This window comes from Hoplias malabaricus, chromosome 4 (genome assembly GCF_029633855.1).
Source record: "Hoplias malabaricus isolate fHopMal1 chromosome 4, fHopMal1.hap1, whole genome shotgun sequence".
Classification (NCBI taxonomy): domain Eukaryota; kingdom Metazoa; phylum Chordata; class Actinopteri; order Characiformes; family Erythrinidae; genus Hoplias; species Hoplias malabaricus.
The window spans coordinates 71,637,750-71,654,696 of record NC_089803.1 but is presented as its reverse complement, the minus strand read 5'-3'; the positions used below and the strand labels follow the sequence as shown (position 1 = coordinate 71,654,696).

Here is a 16,947-nt window from a genome sequence, read left to right as displayed (position 1 = left end):
CACCAGCGCACACGTATAAACACAGTCAAACTAAATGTGTGCAGAAGCATGATCAGTCTTTACTCCCAGAACGTACTGATGGTAGCTTTAAGAGCTGGGGACCTGGGCGGAGTCGCGAGGAGGTGGTGATCACTCCTCAGAGCGGTAGCTCACTGACGTCTTCCAGGGATGGTCTGGAGGTGCCTCTGTCATCTGCTGGACGCTGGGGTTTGGAAAAAGGAGAACAGTGGGTTTGGTTTAAAGGAGGCGAGGGTGTGAATGTAGAGGAGATCAGGGAAGAGAGGAAGCTCTATCTTTAGCTCAGAGAGAGACACTGATAATAAATACAAAACCAGATCTGTACTCAACAATAAGATCTCTATATAATACTTCAGCTTTATAAGATACAAACAGACCTCAGCGCCGCCCCCCGCCCCCTCCCCTCCCCCCCCCCCTCGCTCCGTTAGAAAATTAATAAAGTGATCAATTATTTTACAAAATTCAACACTAAGCTCGGACGCAGGTCCTCGGAGAAACTCGCGGAAAAACTAAAAGTACTCAAAACCTGAATTCATCCTCGGTAGAAAAATACAGCCAAAAGGTTCTGTAGAAAATATTCCCTTCAGTCTCGGGTTGGTGTTCTGTTTTTGTTCCTCCGCGGCCTGGCGTGCGGTCCAGGACCGAGCGGACACTAAGTGCACTTTAGGGCGGCTGGTCAGTCTAGGCGCACGCAGCTCCAGACTCTAAACTGACCGCTGACGTACGTGAAATAAAAGAGCCGCGTGGCGTGTGACCGCACGCTGAGAAATTCACAGCGTTTCAAACACTCGGTCCGTCCTGCCGCACCACGCTCTTACAGCAGTTCTGTTGCAGTGGGACGCAGTAGTGGGCAGCTGCTGGACCCTCACACACACAGGTGAGAGACCAGAAGAGACCCGCGACCCACAGAGACACAGTGACTCTCCATGGACTCGCGGCACTTTGAGCTGAAGGACACGATGCACACGGTCGCCGCGTGTGAAGAGGTCAGAGGACACCAGCGCGAAACTGCTCCGCTCTGTCCAGCTCACAGTGTCAGTGATGCACTCTGGGCTGAAAGCACACACACACACACACACACACACACACAAGGAACACACACAGAAATTAGACATACATCATTTTCATCTCTGCAGTCTTTATCTTTACTGTAACCGAACTAAACTGGATTTAAAGGAGCCGCAGTCACAGGTTTGAAGTCACGCGTGTGTGTGTGTGTGTGTGTGTGTGTGTGTGTGTGTGTGTGTGTGTGGGAGACGTTTCTGGATGTTGTTGTGAATCTCTCTGTGCAGAAACATGAGTCAAACCCTCCCTGAGTCATCCCCGTCCACTCTGTGTCATCCCCAGATCCTACACCGCTCACATCCGGACACAGACCCTATAAAGAACCAGATACAATGACATCATCACTACACCTCAGTGCTCACCAGTCTAGAGGGGGCGCTGTGAGACGTCTCAGACGCTGAGGACAGCAGACCGCCGCTGTTTTTCCGGAAGATCCCATCGAGCGCCGTGGTTTTGGTGACTTTTCCGGGTCTGTCACTGGAGCTTGTGTTTTTTCGTTTGCGAGCTTCGGCAGAGCTGCAGGGCAGCGGGCTCTGAGATGTGACGCCCCCGTGGTCCCCGGTCAGTGCCTGGGGCAGGGACAGCTCTACGCTGGGGTACCTGTCCGAGTCCCGAGGCCCCTGCCCCCCGGTGCGGGGTTTGGCCCGAACGCTCAGAGCCGCCGTCCCGTTGCTGATGTGGGCGGGGCCCGGAGGCGGGTGGTAGCCATTCCCGTTTCTCCGGCAGGCTGCGGCTTCGGAGACGGCAGGGGGCTTTCGCTTTCTGACCGGCGCCCCATCCCCCGAGGCTCGGGCGGTTCTGGCTGCTTTGGTTTGTTGCAGCCTGGGACTGGGGTCCGGGTCCCGTAGACAGAAGACTCCCGCTCCGTTGTGGGAGAAAGGGTTGGAGTAGGAGACCATGGAGACGCCATCAGGGAGCGCAGGGGTGGAGCTGGACAGAGGGGCAGAGCTCAGAGGAGACGCCACGGACGGGCTCAGGGACAAGCTGACCACTGAGTCTGCCACCAGGGGGAGTTTTCTACCACACATGGAAACAATATGACATCATCAGCCTGTTGTGTTTGTGTGTGTGTGTGTGTGTGTGTGTGTGAGTGTGTGTATGAGTGTGTGTGTGTGTGTGTGTGTGTGAGTGAGTGAGAGTGTGTGTGTGTGTGTGTGTGTGTGTATTAGTGTGTGTGTGTCAGTGTGTGTGTGACTGAGTGTGTGTGTGTGAGTGTGTGTGTGTGTGACTGTGTGTGTGTGTGTGTGAGTGTATGTGTGTGAGTGTGTGTGTGTGTGTGAGTGTGTGTGTGTGTGTGTGTGACTGTGTGTGTGTGTGTCTGTGTGTGTTTGTTTACCTCCACATCTGAGCGTTAAGGTGCCTCTCCACCATACACTGCAGTGCAAGCCTCATCCTGTCCCAGCGTCGGTCAAAAACGAAGCATCCCTGTCCCATCAACCGTCCGCTGAAAGCACACCACTGACCACCAGAGAGTGTGTGTGTGGGGGGGGGGGGGGGCAGCGAGACAGAGAAAGAGAGAGAGAGAGAGAGAGAGAGAGAGAGGAGGGATTTAGTCTCTTCGTGTACTGAACCCTTGTTTTAAGCTACGTCCACATTACAATTCAGATTATTTTGCACTGATGGGAGCAGGTTCTGACGGTTCACATTCATAAATGTAAGTGTCCTGTATCTGTGTGTAATGTGTACGAATCTGTCCCTGATACGTTTATTCATGTCGCCTCATTCACTGACAGTGAGAAGTTTTTGAGAAGACTAGCATCAAACCTGGAAAAATGGACGCGTTCGTAGCTCGTGTGTGTGTCACATTTTGTTGAGGAGCACAGCAAACTCCTCACAGACTGGATATGAACAGAACGAGAAGGTGAGAGATCAGCTCTATCTCATATCTCTCCTTCCACCCTATGTAGGGCACAGTGTAGGTCATAAAATAGCACTTTCTGCACTCGTGTGTTCGCGTGTAATCTTCACATCTTCCAGGCGAGTTAGAGCCCTGACTGGGTGTACTAGGCCTAGTTTATAATCTGTGAAGTGCACTACATAGGGAGCATGAGCATGAGCTGTTTTGCTGCACTTCCCACACCAACCAAAACACTCACGAATCATCGGATATTGTGCTAATATTCAGGAAGCATACACTCTGATGTGTGTGTGTGTGTATTACAGAGAGTGTGTAACACGGTCTGCGGCCTTACGCTCAGGGGCCGCGGGTGGTAAAGCGAGAAATGACACAGAGTTTTCTCCATTTCCTCCGGGAGCTCGGACTCTCCTTCATCGCTGGACAGACAAGCGTCTCCGCCACACTTGTGCCAGCTGGGCAGAACCGGATCAGGAGCTGGCATGGGCACAGGGGTGGAGCTGAGCACCACTGCACCACCTCCTTCAGAACTCCTACACACACACACACACAGAGAGAGAGAGAGAGAGGACGAGGCTGAGACAGAGACAGGTTTCATGATTAAAACCTAAAGGTGAAGAAGAGCAATGGCCAATAAACGATGATGATTCAAGCCATAAATCCAGGTTTACACCCAATGTTTAAAAAACTTTATTTATTCAGTCACTACAAACACATTTTACACCCAAAACATCTGCCTCCTTTTCTGTGGATTTTCAATTTAATAAATAATTTGAACTGAATCAATCTTTTAACAATGACTTCCACTGAATGTGAAGGCATTTCTTTACCTGTGAAGATACTATTTTGGAGGTTTTTCTTTGGACAGAGACGATTTAAACGATCCTAAAGCATCTGTGAGACAGTGTCTGACACAGAACGATCTCTCACTGTGCGCTGTGTGTGAACGGACCACTTCAGGACCGATACTCCTCAGTTTCTCTAGAGTTACACCGGGATCAGACCACACGCTGTTTCAGTCTTTCAGGACGTGCCCTGTGTCAGATTAGAGCTATAAACTGGTGCCGTGTCTCGGTCGGAGACTGGGGACACTACAGGTTTGACACGGACCACTCTTCCTTCTCCTCGTTGTGTGAGGTCAGAGGTCGTCGGGAGGCGGAGCTATAAACTGTGGATCACGGCGACAGAAGCACTGTGTGAGACGCTGGAGGTTTTGTTCTGAAAAGAAGAAGAAGTAAAAGCGATAGCGGGCGGTTCCTGGGTGTCACGGAGAGGACGGTGTGGACCGTCTCCTACAAAGAGAACCTGAGGGAGTGTGTTACACGTCCAGAGCGTGTCCTCAGTTCGGTTGTTCCACTGACAGCTGCAGCAGAGCCTCTCTCTCTCTCTTCTCCGTGTTTACAGATGTGCTCCGGACAGAGCTCTGTCTCCTATTGGTCATCGTCAGGAACACGGCGTAGGAAACGTCAGACCGGGCCCAAAGATCCAAACAACTCTAACACGCTCCGCTTTTCCTCGGGGAGTCGTGGAGCGTCACACATCGCTGTTCTTTGATTGTGTCGCACTCCATGACCGCTCCTCGCCCCCGACGCTCAGGTTCGGTTCAGACGCTGGGAACTTTTACTAAATACATTCTGTATAAATATTATAGTTTTGTCTTTGATCTAAACATTGTCAGAAAATTTTAAAAGAAAGAGCCTTTCAGCTGAATCTTGCTCTTAATTAAAGCTGTGTTTTTATGACGTGTGACCAACTGAACTGTCACAGTCCTACTCCTCATGAGCAGGACCCGTCCGTACCTGTGCGAGTGTGTGCCGGCCAGCCGCAGTTTGAGCGCGTGGGTGGTCTTTCCGTTGTGACAGCTGGACGGAGATGAGCTGGAGGAGGTGTCCAGGGACTGAGCCGATGGAGCCGACTGGCTGCTCGCCGTTTCCTTCTTCTGCCCGACGTCTTTCTCTTTCTCCTTCTCCTTCGCTCGGCCCTTATGCTCCGCCAGGAGAACGTTGAAGTCCTTCTTCCGGCCCGGTACCGCCCGCCGATGGGTCAGAGAGTGAGTCTGCCACAATAACACAGACACAGAACTCTCAGAAAGTCCACACACTGCGCCGCTGTTCACTATACAACATCATAAATGTTATATAAACATATATCAGCCCCTTATTCCTACATTCACTGTCCATTCTCTCAGCTCCACTGACCACACGGTCACTCTGTGGATCTACAGTTACAGAGTGTAGCCCAACTGTTGCTCCGCATACTTTCTTACCCCCCTCTCCCCCTGTTCCCCAGCGCTCAGGACCCCCACAGAGCAGGTGTGATGTGGTGGTGGATCATTCTCAGCGCTGCAGTGACACTGACGTGGTGGTGGTGTGTTAGTGTGTGTTGTGCTGGTGTAGAGTGGATCAGACACAGCAGTGCTGCTGGAGTTTTTAAACCCTGTGTCCACTCTCTGTCCACTCTGTGAGACACTCCTCGCAGAACGGGGGACAAGAAAGTATGCAGAGCAACAGATGGACGACAGTCAGGTGCAGGGGTCTCAGTGAGACAGTGAGGTGTGTCCCACCTTGCAGGTGAGGGAGCGTGTGCAGGGACGCTTGCTCTCAGGGTCCACAACTCCACAGTGTTTATTCGGGTCGAAGACTCTTCCTAAACAACAAAGAGGCTCCATTAATTCATTTGAGACGAACTTTCCTCACTGTCCTCGCATAAAAAAATATCACTATCGAAATGATCGTGATATTCGGACTTGTTCACGTGATGATGTCATGCAGTTTCACGTGATACGGCGTACTTTCATTATGTGAGTCATTTAGTCACAGGAATTCACTCTGCGTTCAAAGAATTTGCTCCAAATACGAGTGACTTCATTCATGTGGAGGTGGTTTGGAAAAAAATATCAATATTCTATATATATTTTATACAATGTCAGTGCGAGAGAGAGAGAGAGAGAGAGAGAGAGAGTAGGAGAGAGAAAGAGAGAGAGAGAGAGAGACAGAGAGAGAGAGTAGAAAGAGAAAGAGAGAGAGAGAGAGAGAGAGTAGGAGAAAGAAAGAGAGAGAGAGAGAGAGAGAGAGTAGGAGAAAGAAAGAGAGAGAGAGAGAGAGAGAGAGTAGGAGAGAGAAAGAGAGAGAGAGAGAGAGACAGAGAGAGAGAGTAGAAAGAGAAAGAGAGAGAGAGAGAGAGAGAGAGTAGGAGAAAGAAAGAGAGAGAGAGAGAGAGACAGAGAGAGAGAGTAGAGAGAGAGAGAGACAGAGAGAGAGAGTAGAAAGAGAAAGAGAGAGAGAGAGAGAGAGTAGGAGAGAGAGAGAGAGAGAGAGAAAGAAAGAGAGAGTAGGAGAAAGAAAGAGAGACAGAGAGAGAGAGAGAGAGAGAGAGAAAGAGAGAAAGAGAGAAAGAGAGAGAGAGTAGGAGAAAGAAAGAGAGACAGAGAGAGAAAGAGAGAAAGAGAGAGAGAGTAGGAGAAAGAAAGAGAGACAGAGAGAGAGAGAGAGAGAGTAGGAGAAAGAAAGAGAGACAGAGAGAGAGAGACAGAGAGAGAGAGAGAGAGAATATCTCATGCACGCGCAAGTGCAATCCTTGAGAGGTGGAGTGTTTCTTTTTCGCCTTAGTGACCCACAACCCCTTCTGATACTAATCTGGTTCTGGTTCTGATTCATATCTGGTTATTTTTTCTAAATCTGATGTGGTTCTTGATCTGATTCTGATTTAGTTCTTGTTCTGATTCTGATCCAGTTTTGTTCTGATTCTGATCTGGTTCTCATTTGATTCTGATCTGATTCTTGTTTTGATTGTGATCTGATTCTTGCTCTGATCTGGATCTGGTTCTGACGGCTACTCACCTGAAACCCTCCTTTGCTTGCTGCCCTTGGCCATGTTGGGATGCTTCCTGTCAGAGGGAGAGTTCGGGACTCCGGGTCTCCTGTCCAATGACGATGGCGAGGGGGTGTGTCGTCTGTCCTGTGAGGAGGGGGAGGGGGTGGGGCGTTTGTCCAGCGGAGAGCGGATGGGGCTGGAGAGGTGGAGCGGGGGAGTGGTGGAGCGTGGAGGGGGCGGCCCTCGTCCGTTCAGGATCTTCTCCTTCTCCTGAGCCTTGTGTGATGCCGGCGATGGCAGGGTGGACTTCAGAGACGGGGACAAAGAAGAGGAGGAGGAGGAGGAAGGAGGAATGGAGAGGGTGGAGTTCACTTTAACAGGAGCTCCCTCGGATTTGCTGAAACATGGCATTTTTTCCAGAGTCACCACAGGTAAGGACACACTAGAGAGAGAGAGAGATATTTATGGTTAACCTTATATCGCCACTTACTCTCGTTTTTAAACACAACTCTGTAGGTTGTGTGACTGAATGACTGAGTAAGTGACTGACTGAGTGAGTAAGTGACTGACTGAGTGACTGACTGAACGACCGACTTAATGACTGACTGAATGACTGAATGACTGAGTGACTGACTCAGTGACTGAACGACTGACTGAACAACGGACTGAATGACTGACTGACTGAAAGACTGAATGACTGACTGAACGATTGACTGAATGACTGACTGAACGACTGAGTGACTGAATGACTGACTGAACAACTGACTGAACGACTGAATGACTGACTGACCGACTGAATGACTGACTGAATGACTGACTGAATGACTGACTGACTGACTGAACGACTGACTGACCGACTAAATGACTGACTGAATGACTGACTAAGTGACTGAGTGAGTGACTGGCTGACTGAATGACTCACTACGTGACTGAGTGATTGAGTGAATGACTGAATGACGGAGTGACTGATTGACTAAGTGACTGACTGATTGACTAAGTGACTGACTGACTGACTAAGTGACTTAATGACTGACTGAATGACTGAATGACTGAGTGACTGACTCAGTGACTGAACGACTGACTGAACAACGGACTGAATGACTGACTGACTGAAAGACTGAATGACTGACTGAACGATTGACTGAATGACTGACTGAACGACTGAGTGACTGAATGACTGACTGAACAACTGACTGAACGACTGAATGACTGACTGAATGACTGACTGAATGACTGACTGACTGACTGAACGACTGACTGACCGACTAAATGACTGACTGAATGACTGACTAAGTGACTGAGTGAGTGACTGGCTGACTGAATGACTCACTACGTGACTGAGTGATTGAGTGAATGACTGAATGACGGAGTGACTGATTGACTAAGTGACTGACTGATTGACTAAGTGACTGACTGACTGACTAAGTGACTGACTGAGTGACTGAATGACTCACTACGTGACTGAGTGAGTGAGTGAGTGAGTGAGTGAGTGAGTGAGTGACTGACTGAGAGATTAAATGAGTTAGTGACTGAGTTACTGAGTGACTGACTTCTAATGTTGAAAGGCGCATGTGCGAGTCTCTGTGTATTTCACAGAGAGAACTTAAGATGGTGCTACTACACGTCTGTGGTTAGTTCATCCATATTTCACATTCCAGTTTGTGAACTAAATTTGAAACCGACATAAACTGGTTCACAAATCAGAAAAATTTGTTCGCAATTGGAACCAAAGAAAAGTAGAATCTTCAACGCAAACCGTGACTGAATAATAGCAAACAAGACAGAAACACGCTCCGTTTGTGTTTGTTTCTGGGGCTGTGTTTGGCTCGGCGTTTGTTACATGTCTCCACTGTTCACGAGCTCAGCAGGACGCCTCTGAACTCGGCAACATTTACACATTATTATATCTCACAGAGAGAGGAGGCCTGCTGAATTTGTGTCATTTCACCTGAATGTGGGTCTCTGTGGTGGGGAGACATTTTGTGGCGTTAGTGTGTTTATAAAACTCCACAGAGCTGAGCACAGCCACATTAAACTTTAATTAAATAAATAAGTAATTGTAATTCTGTAGTCCTTGGTCTTTGTTTTTTTGGAGGTAGATCATCTAGTATTATTTTTAAATAAAAATAGAAAAAAGAAAAACACTAATGACGGTGTTATATTTTATTAACAAAACTGTGCTCCTTTTTTCATTTCTGCATTTTTTACCTGCTCCGCGTTTTCTGTTCGACACAATCACAGAATAAACACCATGTGGAAACAAAGACACTGAAAGCACCAAAGCTTCTCCAAACCCTCCAATGACAAGGGGCTGTACTTTGGGCTTTTCCTGTTTGTGAAACGTAACAAACACCTCTGTGACAGCGGCTGTACGGCTAATGGTGGTCCGGCAGAACTGGGCTTGACTCCATACCTCTTTTGCCCCAGAGGCCTGTGAAGACTTTTCTATGTCGTCAAAATTCATGTCAGCTACAAATGACCCGAGCTCAGTGTTCACTCTGAATCACGCCCCTCATGAAGCAGTCACTGAAGTGGCTCCACCCATTTAACCCCTTTCAGTCCTTTTCAGGGCGTACATGAAGAATGCAGATGCCAGCTCATGACCGGGAGGTCTTTAACTTAGCTCTCTCTGTCTCTCTCTCTCTCTCTCTCTCTGTCTCTGTCTCTCTCTCTCTCTCTATCCCACTCTCTCCTCTCTCTCTCTCTGTCCCTCTCTATCCCACTCTCTCCTTCTCTCTCTATCCCACTCTGTCCCTCTCTATCCCACTCTCTCCTTCTCTCTCTCTCTCTTTCTCTCTATCCCACTCTCTCTATCCCACTCTCTCCTTCTCTCTCTCTATCCCTCTCTCCTTCTCTCTCTCTCTCTCTCTCTCTGTCCCTCTCTCTCTCTCTGTCCCTCTCTCTCTCTCTTTCTCTGTCCCTCTATCCCACTCTCTACTTCTCTCTCTCTCACTCTCTCCTTCTCTCTCTCTCTATCCCTCTCTCTCTCTCTCTCTTTCTCTTTTTCTGTCCCTCTATCCCACTCTCTCCTTCTCTTTCTCTCTCTCTCCTCCAGCAGCATGGTCTGATCTCTCTTTAAAACACACTTTCCTAACTGTTTAGACACTCCTTGCTGATTCCCATTAGTGGAGGTTGTAAAAGGGGTTCTGTTCTGTTGTGGATTGAGTTGTGGACACTCACCAGGTTTTGTTGCGTCCACCTTTAGGAGGGTAAACGGCCAGCGGGGCTTTGCTGAATCGGGAGTGTGGATAATCCCGAGGAACTCTGAACTCCACCTCACTCTGACTCTGAGGCATCTTCCCCTTCATAGAAACCAGAGGGACTCGCGAGCCACTGGGAGAACTGTGTCTCCGCTCTGTACACACACATGCACACAGAAATGTGTCATAAATGTATGATGTATTTTATTTTATTTTATTATTAAAACTGCCATTTATAGCCTTCAATTCCCCCCCCCCCCCCCCTCGGGTCACTGTCCGTGAGGAGTGTGGTGTGTTCTCTCTCTGTCTGTATGTCATCCAAAGTCGTGGTGTGTGTGTGTGTGTGTGTGCACAGCAAACCCTTTAGTGTTAAATTATCACTGAGTGTTGACGAGTTTTACACTTTTACACTCACTGTGTTTATTTAACACTAATCGTGTTGATTTAACCCTGGTGAATGTGCTCTGTGATAAAGAGAGACGTCACACAACAAAAATATATTACAGTGGGTGAGAGAAAGAGAGAGAGAGAGAGAGAGAGAGAGAGAGGAGAGAGAAAAAGAGAGAGAGAGAGAGAGAGAGAGAGGAGAGAGAAAAAGAGAGAGAGAGAGAGAGAGAGAGAGTGTGTACTTACGGTTCTTGCTGTGCATGGTTTTAGTGGGGGGCAGGGGTCTGTCCTCTGCTCAATCTGCAACTACTCCCCAGCTACCTGCACAACACAGACACAACAACATGGTCAGAACACACACACACACACACACACACACACACACACAGAGCAGAGCTATGGCACCAGCACAGCTCTCTGACCTCCAATGTCAGACTGTGTGCAGGTGTGTGCAGGACTGCAGAGCAGGTGTGTAAACAATCACACACACACACACACACACACACACACACACACACAGAACACACTCTGACCATGCAGCAGTGTGGTATACAATACTGTGCAAAAGTCTTATGCACAGAAGATTATTATAAATTTGTATTATTTATTTAATAATTTACCTTCTCATTTCTTTTCATTCATTCATTGTCTGTAACCCTTATCCAACTCACTGTGGGTCCCTGCAGGGGGTGCCAGTCCTCCACAGGGCGACACACACTCACACATTCACTCACACACTCACACCTACGTGTGTTTTTGGAGCACCCGGAGGAAACCCACGCAGACACAGAGAGAACTTACCACACTCCTCACAGACAGTCACCCGGAGGAAACCCACGCAGACACAGAGAGAACACACCACACTCCTCACAGACAGTCACCTGGAGGAAACCCACGCAGACACAGAGAGAACACACCACACTCCTCACAGACAGTCACCCAGAGGAAACCCATGTAGACACAGGGAGAACACACCACACTCCTCACAGACAGTCACCTGGAGGAAACCCACGCAGACACAGAGAGAACACACCACACTCCTCACAGACAGTCACCCAGAGGAAACCCATGTAGACACAGAGAGAACACACCACACTCCTCACAGACAGTCACCCAGAGGAAACCCACACAGACACAGGGAGAACACACCACACTCCTCACAGACAGTCACCCGGAGGAAACCCACACAGAGAGAGAGAGGGGGGGGGGAGGGGCAGAGATAGAGAGAGAGAGAGAGAGAGAGAGAGAGAGGGGCAGAGAGAGGTAGAGAGAGGGGGGGGTAGAGAGAGAGAAAGATAGAGAGAGATCAGATGCCTCTGTTTACATCCGGTCGTCAACTGCAGGAAGACAGGCCCAACCTCTGCCCACAGGCACGCACACACACACATGTTCACACACACACACACACACACAGACATGGTCTTAAAGTAAAATAAAAGCTGAGCCACTGACTGTGAGACAAGGGCACGTGCTGCGAGAAGTGTATTCCTCTCAACTCTGAACTACATCTACGAATAAGCCACACACACACACTGACGCCACACACACACACACACACACTGACGCCACACACACACAAAAACTCTCTCTACCACCAGCTAGAGAACAAACAAAAAAACAGAGAGAGATAGAGAGAGCAAGAGAGAGAACAATAGAGGGAGAGAAACATTGAACTTCTTCCAAATCTCTCTCTCTGTCTCTCTCTCTCACACACACATATACATACATACGTGTGTGTGTGTGTGTGTATAAATGTATATAAATGCATGGCTGACAGATTTGAAGAATGTATTGATGGAGGGTTGCGGTGGCGCAGGGTTGAGGCCGTTAATCAGGAACCGTGTTTGTGTTTGTGACGACTTTAATGAAGATATTTCACAACTGACTTACAGCGACAGCGCCTTATTACAGCGCCACGTTCGACTTCAGACCGCTGCACGACTCAGTTTCAGTTACTGACCTGTGGCAATGGGACTGAATGAAACCGGCGGTCTGTCCCTACTCTTCTGTCCATGTAGTGCATCTCAGTCCCCTTTAAATCTGAAAACCGTGTCCAGAACAAACCTCAGGAGCTTTTACACCAAGGAGGGAAATGTGTTTTTTTCCCAATATTTGAAAAATACTTTTGGCTTTAACCAACCGATCTTTCAAGCACAGTCCAGTAGTGTCCAGAACACCCTGACACAGTCCAACACACTTCACTAAGCCTGGTTCTGAGCTCCGGTCTCTGATCTCTGGGTCCTGTACTCTTTGTTCTGAGCTCCTGGAGGCTGAAGCTTGTATTAAAAAGTTAAGACAGATGTCCATTTTATAGAAAGATCTTCAGAAGCTCAGTTACGAGAACACTCACCGTACCGGGTCAGGAAGCCCTGAGGCTGGACCGCTCGGGGACAGACGCTGAGAACCAGAGAGAAAGCCACACATTCTGGGAGCTGGCTGAACACATCTACAGGGGAGAAACACAGAGGGTTAGCGCTACAGCCCGGTCCAGTCCACTCCAGTCCAGTCACCGTGCCGCCCTACAGTGGTATTATTGATTCAATTCTGTATGTATCTAAGGGCAGCACTGTGGAGCAGCAGGTAGTGTCTCTGTCACAGCTCCAGGGCCCTGAAGGTTGTGGGTTCGAGTCCCGCTCCGAGTGACTGTCTGTGAGGAGTGTGGTGTGTTCTCCCTGTGTCTGTGTGGGTTTCCTCCGGGTGACTGTCTGTGAGGAGTGTGGTGTGTTCTCTCTGTGTCTGCGTGGGTTTCCTCCGGGTGACTGTCTGTGAGGAGTGTGGTGTGTTCTCCCTGTGTCTGCGTGGGTTTCCTCCGGGTGACTGTCTGTGAGGAGTGTGGTGTGTTCTCTCTGTGTCTGCGTGGGTTTCCTCCGGGTGACTGTCTGTGAGGAGTGTGGTGTGTTCTCTCTGTGTCTGCGTGGGTTTCCTCCGGGTGACTGTCTGTGAGGAGTGTGGTGTGTTCTCCCTGTGTCTGTGTGGGTTTCCTCCCACACTCCAAAAACACACAGTGGTGGGTGTGAGTGTGTGAGTGAGTGTGTGAGTGTGTGTCTGCCCCCTCCAGGGCTCTGGACCTACTGTGACCCTTAACTGTATAAAGGTTACAGCCAATTAATAAATGAAAATATAACAATCATATAATTTATCCCAATAATTTCTGGAAAAATATATCAACCACGAAACATGGCTATTCCCCCTGACCCCAACTGGACCTCAGTTCCAGGGTCAAACAATGACAACATCACCACACTTACACTAACACTGCCCTGTCTTCCTTGTGTTTTCCCCATGCAACTTACTCTGTGGCTTATCAGTGCTTTCACTGTATCTTCTCTGTGTTTCTCCTGTTGTCCTCTATTTCCTAATGTATTCAGTGGCTTCCCTGATTTTTCTGCTTTCCCCACGTCTTCCCCATTTTCCCTGTTTTCCGTGTGTCTTCCCTGTGCTTTCTCTGTTTTTACCCCGTTTTGGAGCCACACACCACACCAAATCACCCTATCAGCTTCTGGAAATACACTCACTCTGGAGTTACACGTACACACTCACACACACACCCACAGTGCAGACTGCGCTTTCAGAAACACAACAGCAATTTCCTCAATCTCTGCCAAAACAAATAACACAGCGCAGAGCTCACTGTGTGGCACAGAGCCAATGCACAAGACTACACTTAAAGACCCACTATGCCCACCCATTTCTCCAGCAGGGGGAGACAGAACGCACAGTGGAACTAAACTCTAGTGGGCACTGCTAGTTCTCGCTGCTGCACACGCTTAGTACTCCATTAAAGTGAATGTCTAAGACTGTGGGCGAACTCACTGAAGAGCAGCAAAGGTTGAGGAAACATCTGAAGTTTATACAAAGTGTTTTCTGATTGCAACAGTGAACTACTCCTTTAACACAGAAGGGTTTGTGTGGATCAATCTGTATCGGTTGCATTTTAGAAACCACCGAACCTTACGGGAGGAGTCATCAGCAGGTGGTTCCTACATCATCAGTGAAGTCAGGTGCAGGTGTTGATGATTAGTGTGGATCTCAAACACCACGCCAGCTCATCCCAAAGGTACTGGATGGACCTCAATCACCCCAGAGAACACAGTTCCACTGCTCCACAGACCCTCTAGCTGATGATTGGCATTGAGCATGGTGAGCTGAGGCTGATGCACAGCTATGTCAGAGCCTCACATTTCATGTTGTGTTTTACTACAGAGATTGTTGGGCTGTGCGGAGCACTGGGGGCGGCTGTACTGAGCGTGTGCAGTAGCAGTCTGCACAGCCTGCTGGGAAATGTGATGTAAAAGTCAGTGATGAAGACTCAGGCTGGGGTCAGTGTGTGGGACAGAGAAAAAACTGAGGTAAATAAAACAACAGCAGAACAGCCCCCCCCACACACACACACACAAATAACACCCCATCAAGGAACAGCTGCCCCAAGATGGTTCACATCTCCCCACATGAAACAGGCCCTGAAAACTGAACAGGATCCCCATACAGATAACACACCACGCCCCCTCACACGGAACACCCCCCCCAACCGACAACTTTCCCCCGACATGGAGCAGGCTCCTAAACAAACACAGAACACGCCCCCAACATGGACCATGCTCCAACACAGAACACGCCCCCAACATGGACCATGCTCCAACACAGTACACACACTCAACACAGAACTGAGCATGTGCAGTAGGAGTCTGCGCAGCCTGCTGGGAAATGTGATGTAAAAGTCAGTGCTGAAGAAAACTGAGGTAAACAAAACAACTATGCCCCCTCAACACAGAACAGGCTCCGGACACAAAAAACAATCCCCAACATGGAACAGGCCCCTAACACACACCCTCCACCAGTGTGACCACGCCCCCAACGTAGAACACAGCTCCAACAGGCAACAGGCCCCTCAAAAGTAAACAGACACCTCAACAGAGAACTCATCCCCAACATGGACCACACCCCCAACATAGGACACGCCCCCATCACGCAACAGGACCTCCAACACAGGAACAGGACCACCAACAGAAAACACACCCCCAACACTAGCCACGCCCCGAAAATGGAACACACCCATAACATGGAACAAACTCTCAACACGTTACACACACACACCCAACACAGACCACGCCCCCCAACTGGGAACAGGCCCTTAACAGTTTTTCTCTGTCTCACACACTCCTGCAGCTGCTAGTGCACACACACACACAAACAAACACAAACACACACGCGACTGAAATTGGTTTCTTTTTCGGTCCACCTTAAATAGTGCAGCAGCTACACTGTGAGCCAGAACATGTCTAATAGTCGCCACCCCTGTGCCCACCCCGTTTAAGGTGGAACCGGGAGTTCGAATAGAAACCCACTCGTGCTGCAGAACACACTGTCCCCGCGGACACACGCGCGTGCGCGCGATCACGAGAGCTGAAAACTTGGAGTGTTATGTCATCAGAGAGCGAGGCCCGCGAGGAGAGGGGCTGTGCACGCGCATGGGTGCACGCGCCTTATTTACTTCTGCTCCAGAGACAGAGAGAGAAAGAGAGGGGGGGGGGTAGAGAGAGAGAGAGAGAGAGAGAGAGAGAGAGAGAGAGAGAGAGAGATGGACGACACGCAGCGCAGTCTCAGCTCAAAAACACGGGCGACAACAAGTGCGCCTTCGGCCGAGAGCGGCGCGGGGGCGAGCGGCGGCGAGGCGCGCTTACCGTGAGCGAGCTGGGTGTGCGCGTCGCGGCGGAGGGCGGAGCTGGACTCGGGTTCGAGCGCGTCCTCGCGGCGCCGTGAGCGAGCCCTTGTCGCCATTGCTCTTCCTTCTTGTTGCTTTGCTTTTTCCTCCCCTCCGCAGCCAGCGACGCGCGAGGGGCGAAGCGCGTGACGTCACTCTCGGCCATCCTCGTCCCCTCTTCCGGAAAGAGCCGAAGAGACGAGAGTCAGAAAACGACCCGGAGAAATAGATTCTAGTCCACTTTATTACACTGTAATTATCTATAATTTATTCCGCGCGTTAAAACACTGGAAAAACCTGCAGTTTATAATAAAACAAATTATAATCACATTTCACACAGTTTTAAAATATATAAATATATATAACATTAGTAACATTACTATCACTGTTATTATAATTACTATCAAAACAATAACATTGATAAATCCACGACTACAGCCACCAATGCCCATGTGATACATAGACTCCATTTAAACTATGGGGGACCTATATATTATACATTTATTATTTATTTATACATTTATTTAATCCTGTATTTCCACGTTTCATTATTCATTATAACACACACACACACACACACACACACACACATATTTACACATATATCAAAATATCTACATGTATTTTTTCTGTATTTCTGTGTGTGGGTGTGTGTGTGTGTGTGTGTGTGTGTGAATTGAGTGGCTGGTCCTAACCTGTTAACCAGTAATCAGTATCAGTGGTTTATGTGTCTGCACAGTATTACGGACAGAATGGGGACCTCACAACAGAGAAGTGTAGAGACACACAGCAGCACAGTGACTGTATTAAACAGCGTAAATCTCTATCTACACTTGGCAAAGATGTCAGTAGATGTTTATGAACAGAGGCTAAAATTGTAGAAACGCTAACGAGGAGAAAGGAGAAGG

At 48.9% G+C, this 16,947-nt stretch overlaps 1 protein-coding gene across 4 annotated transcripts; it reads right to left on the bottom strand.

Moving 5' to 3' along the window:
• Nucleotides 1-421: 421 nt before the first annotated feature.
• atxn7l1 (ataxin 7-like 1) lies at nt 422-16,175 on the bottom strand. Of its 4 annotated transcripts, none has more exons than XM_066669127.1 (11): nt 16,020-16,175; nt 12,689-12,784; nt 10,585-10,659; nt 9,932-10,106; nt 6,778-7,193; nt 5,502-5,584; nt 4,738-4,994; nt 3,276-3,471; nt 2,420-2,541; nt 1,446-2,100; nt 422-1,071 (listed from the first exon to the last, which is right to left on the bottom strand). In XM_066669127.1, the coding sequence occupies exons 3-11, from the start codon at nt 10,598-10,600 to the stop codon at nt 1,054-1,056; spliced, it is 1,938 nt and encodes a 645-aa protein (XP_066525224.1). In that variant the 5' UTR covers nt 10,601-10,659; nt 12,689-12,784; nt 16,020-16,175; the 3' UTR covers nt 422-1,053. The 4 variants fall into 4 exon arrangements, with proteins under 4 accessions (XP_066525224.1, XP_066525225.1, XP_066525227.1 ...); XM_066669128.1 differs by having other exon boundaries at nt 12,694-12,784; XM_066669130.1 differs by lacking the exons at nt 12,689-12,784; nt 16,020-16,175 and adding exons at nt 11,140-11,219; nt 11,278-11,308.
• Nucleotides 16,176-16,947: the final 772 nt, after the last annotated feature.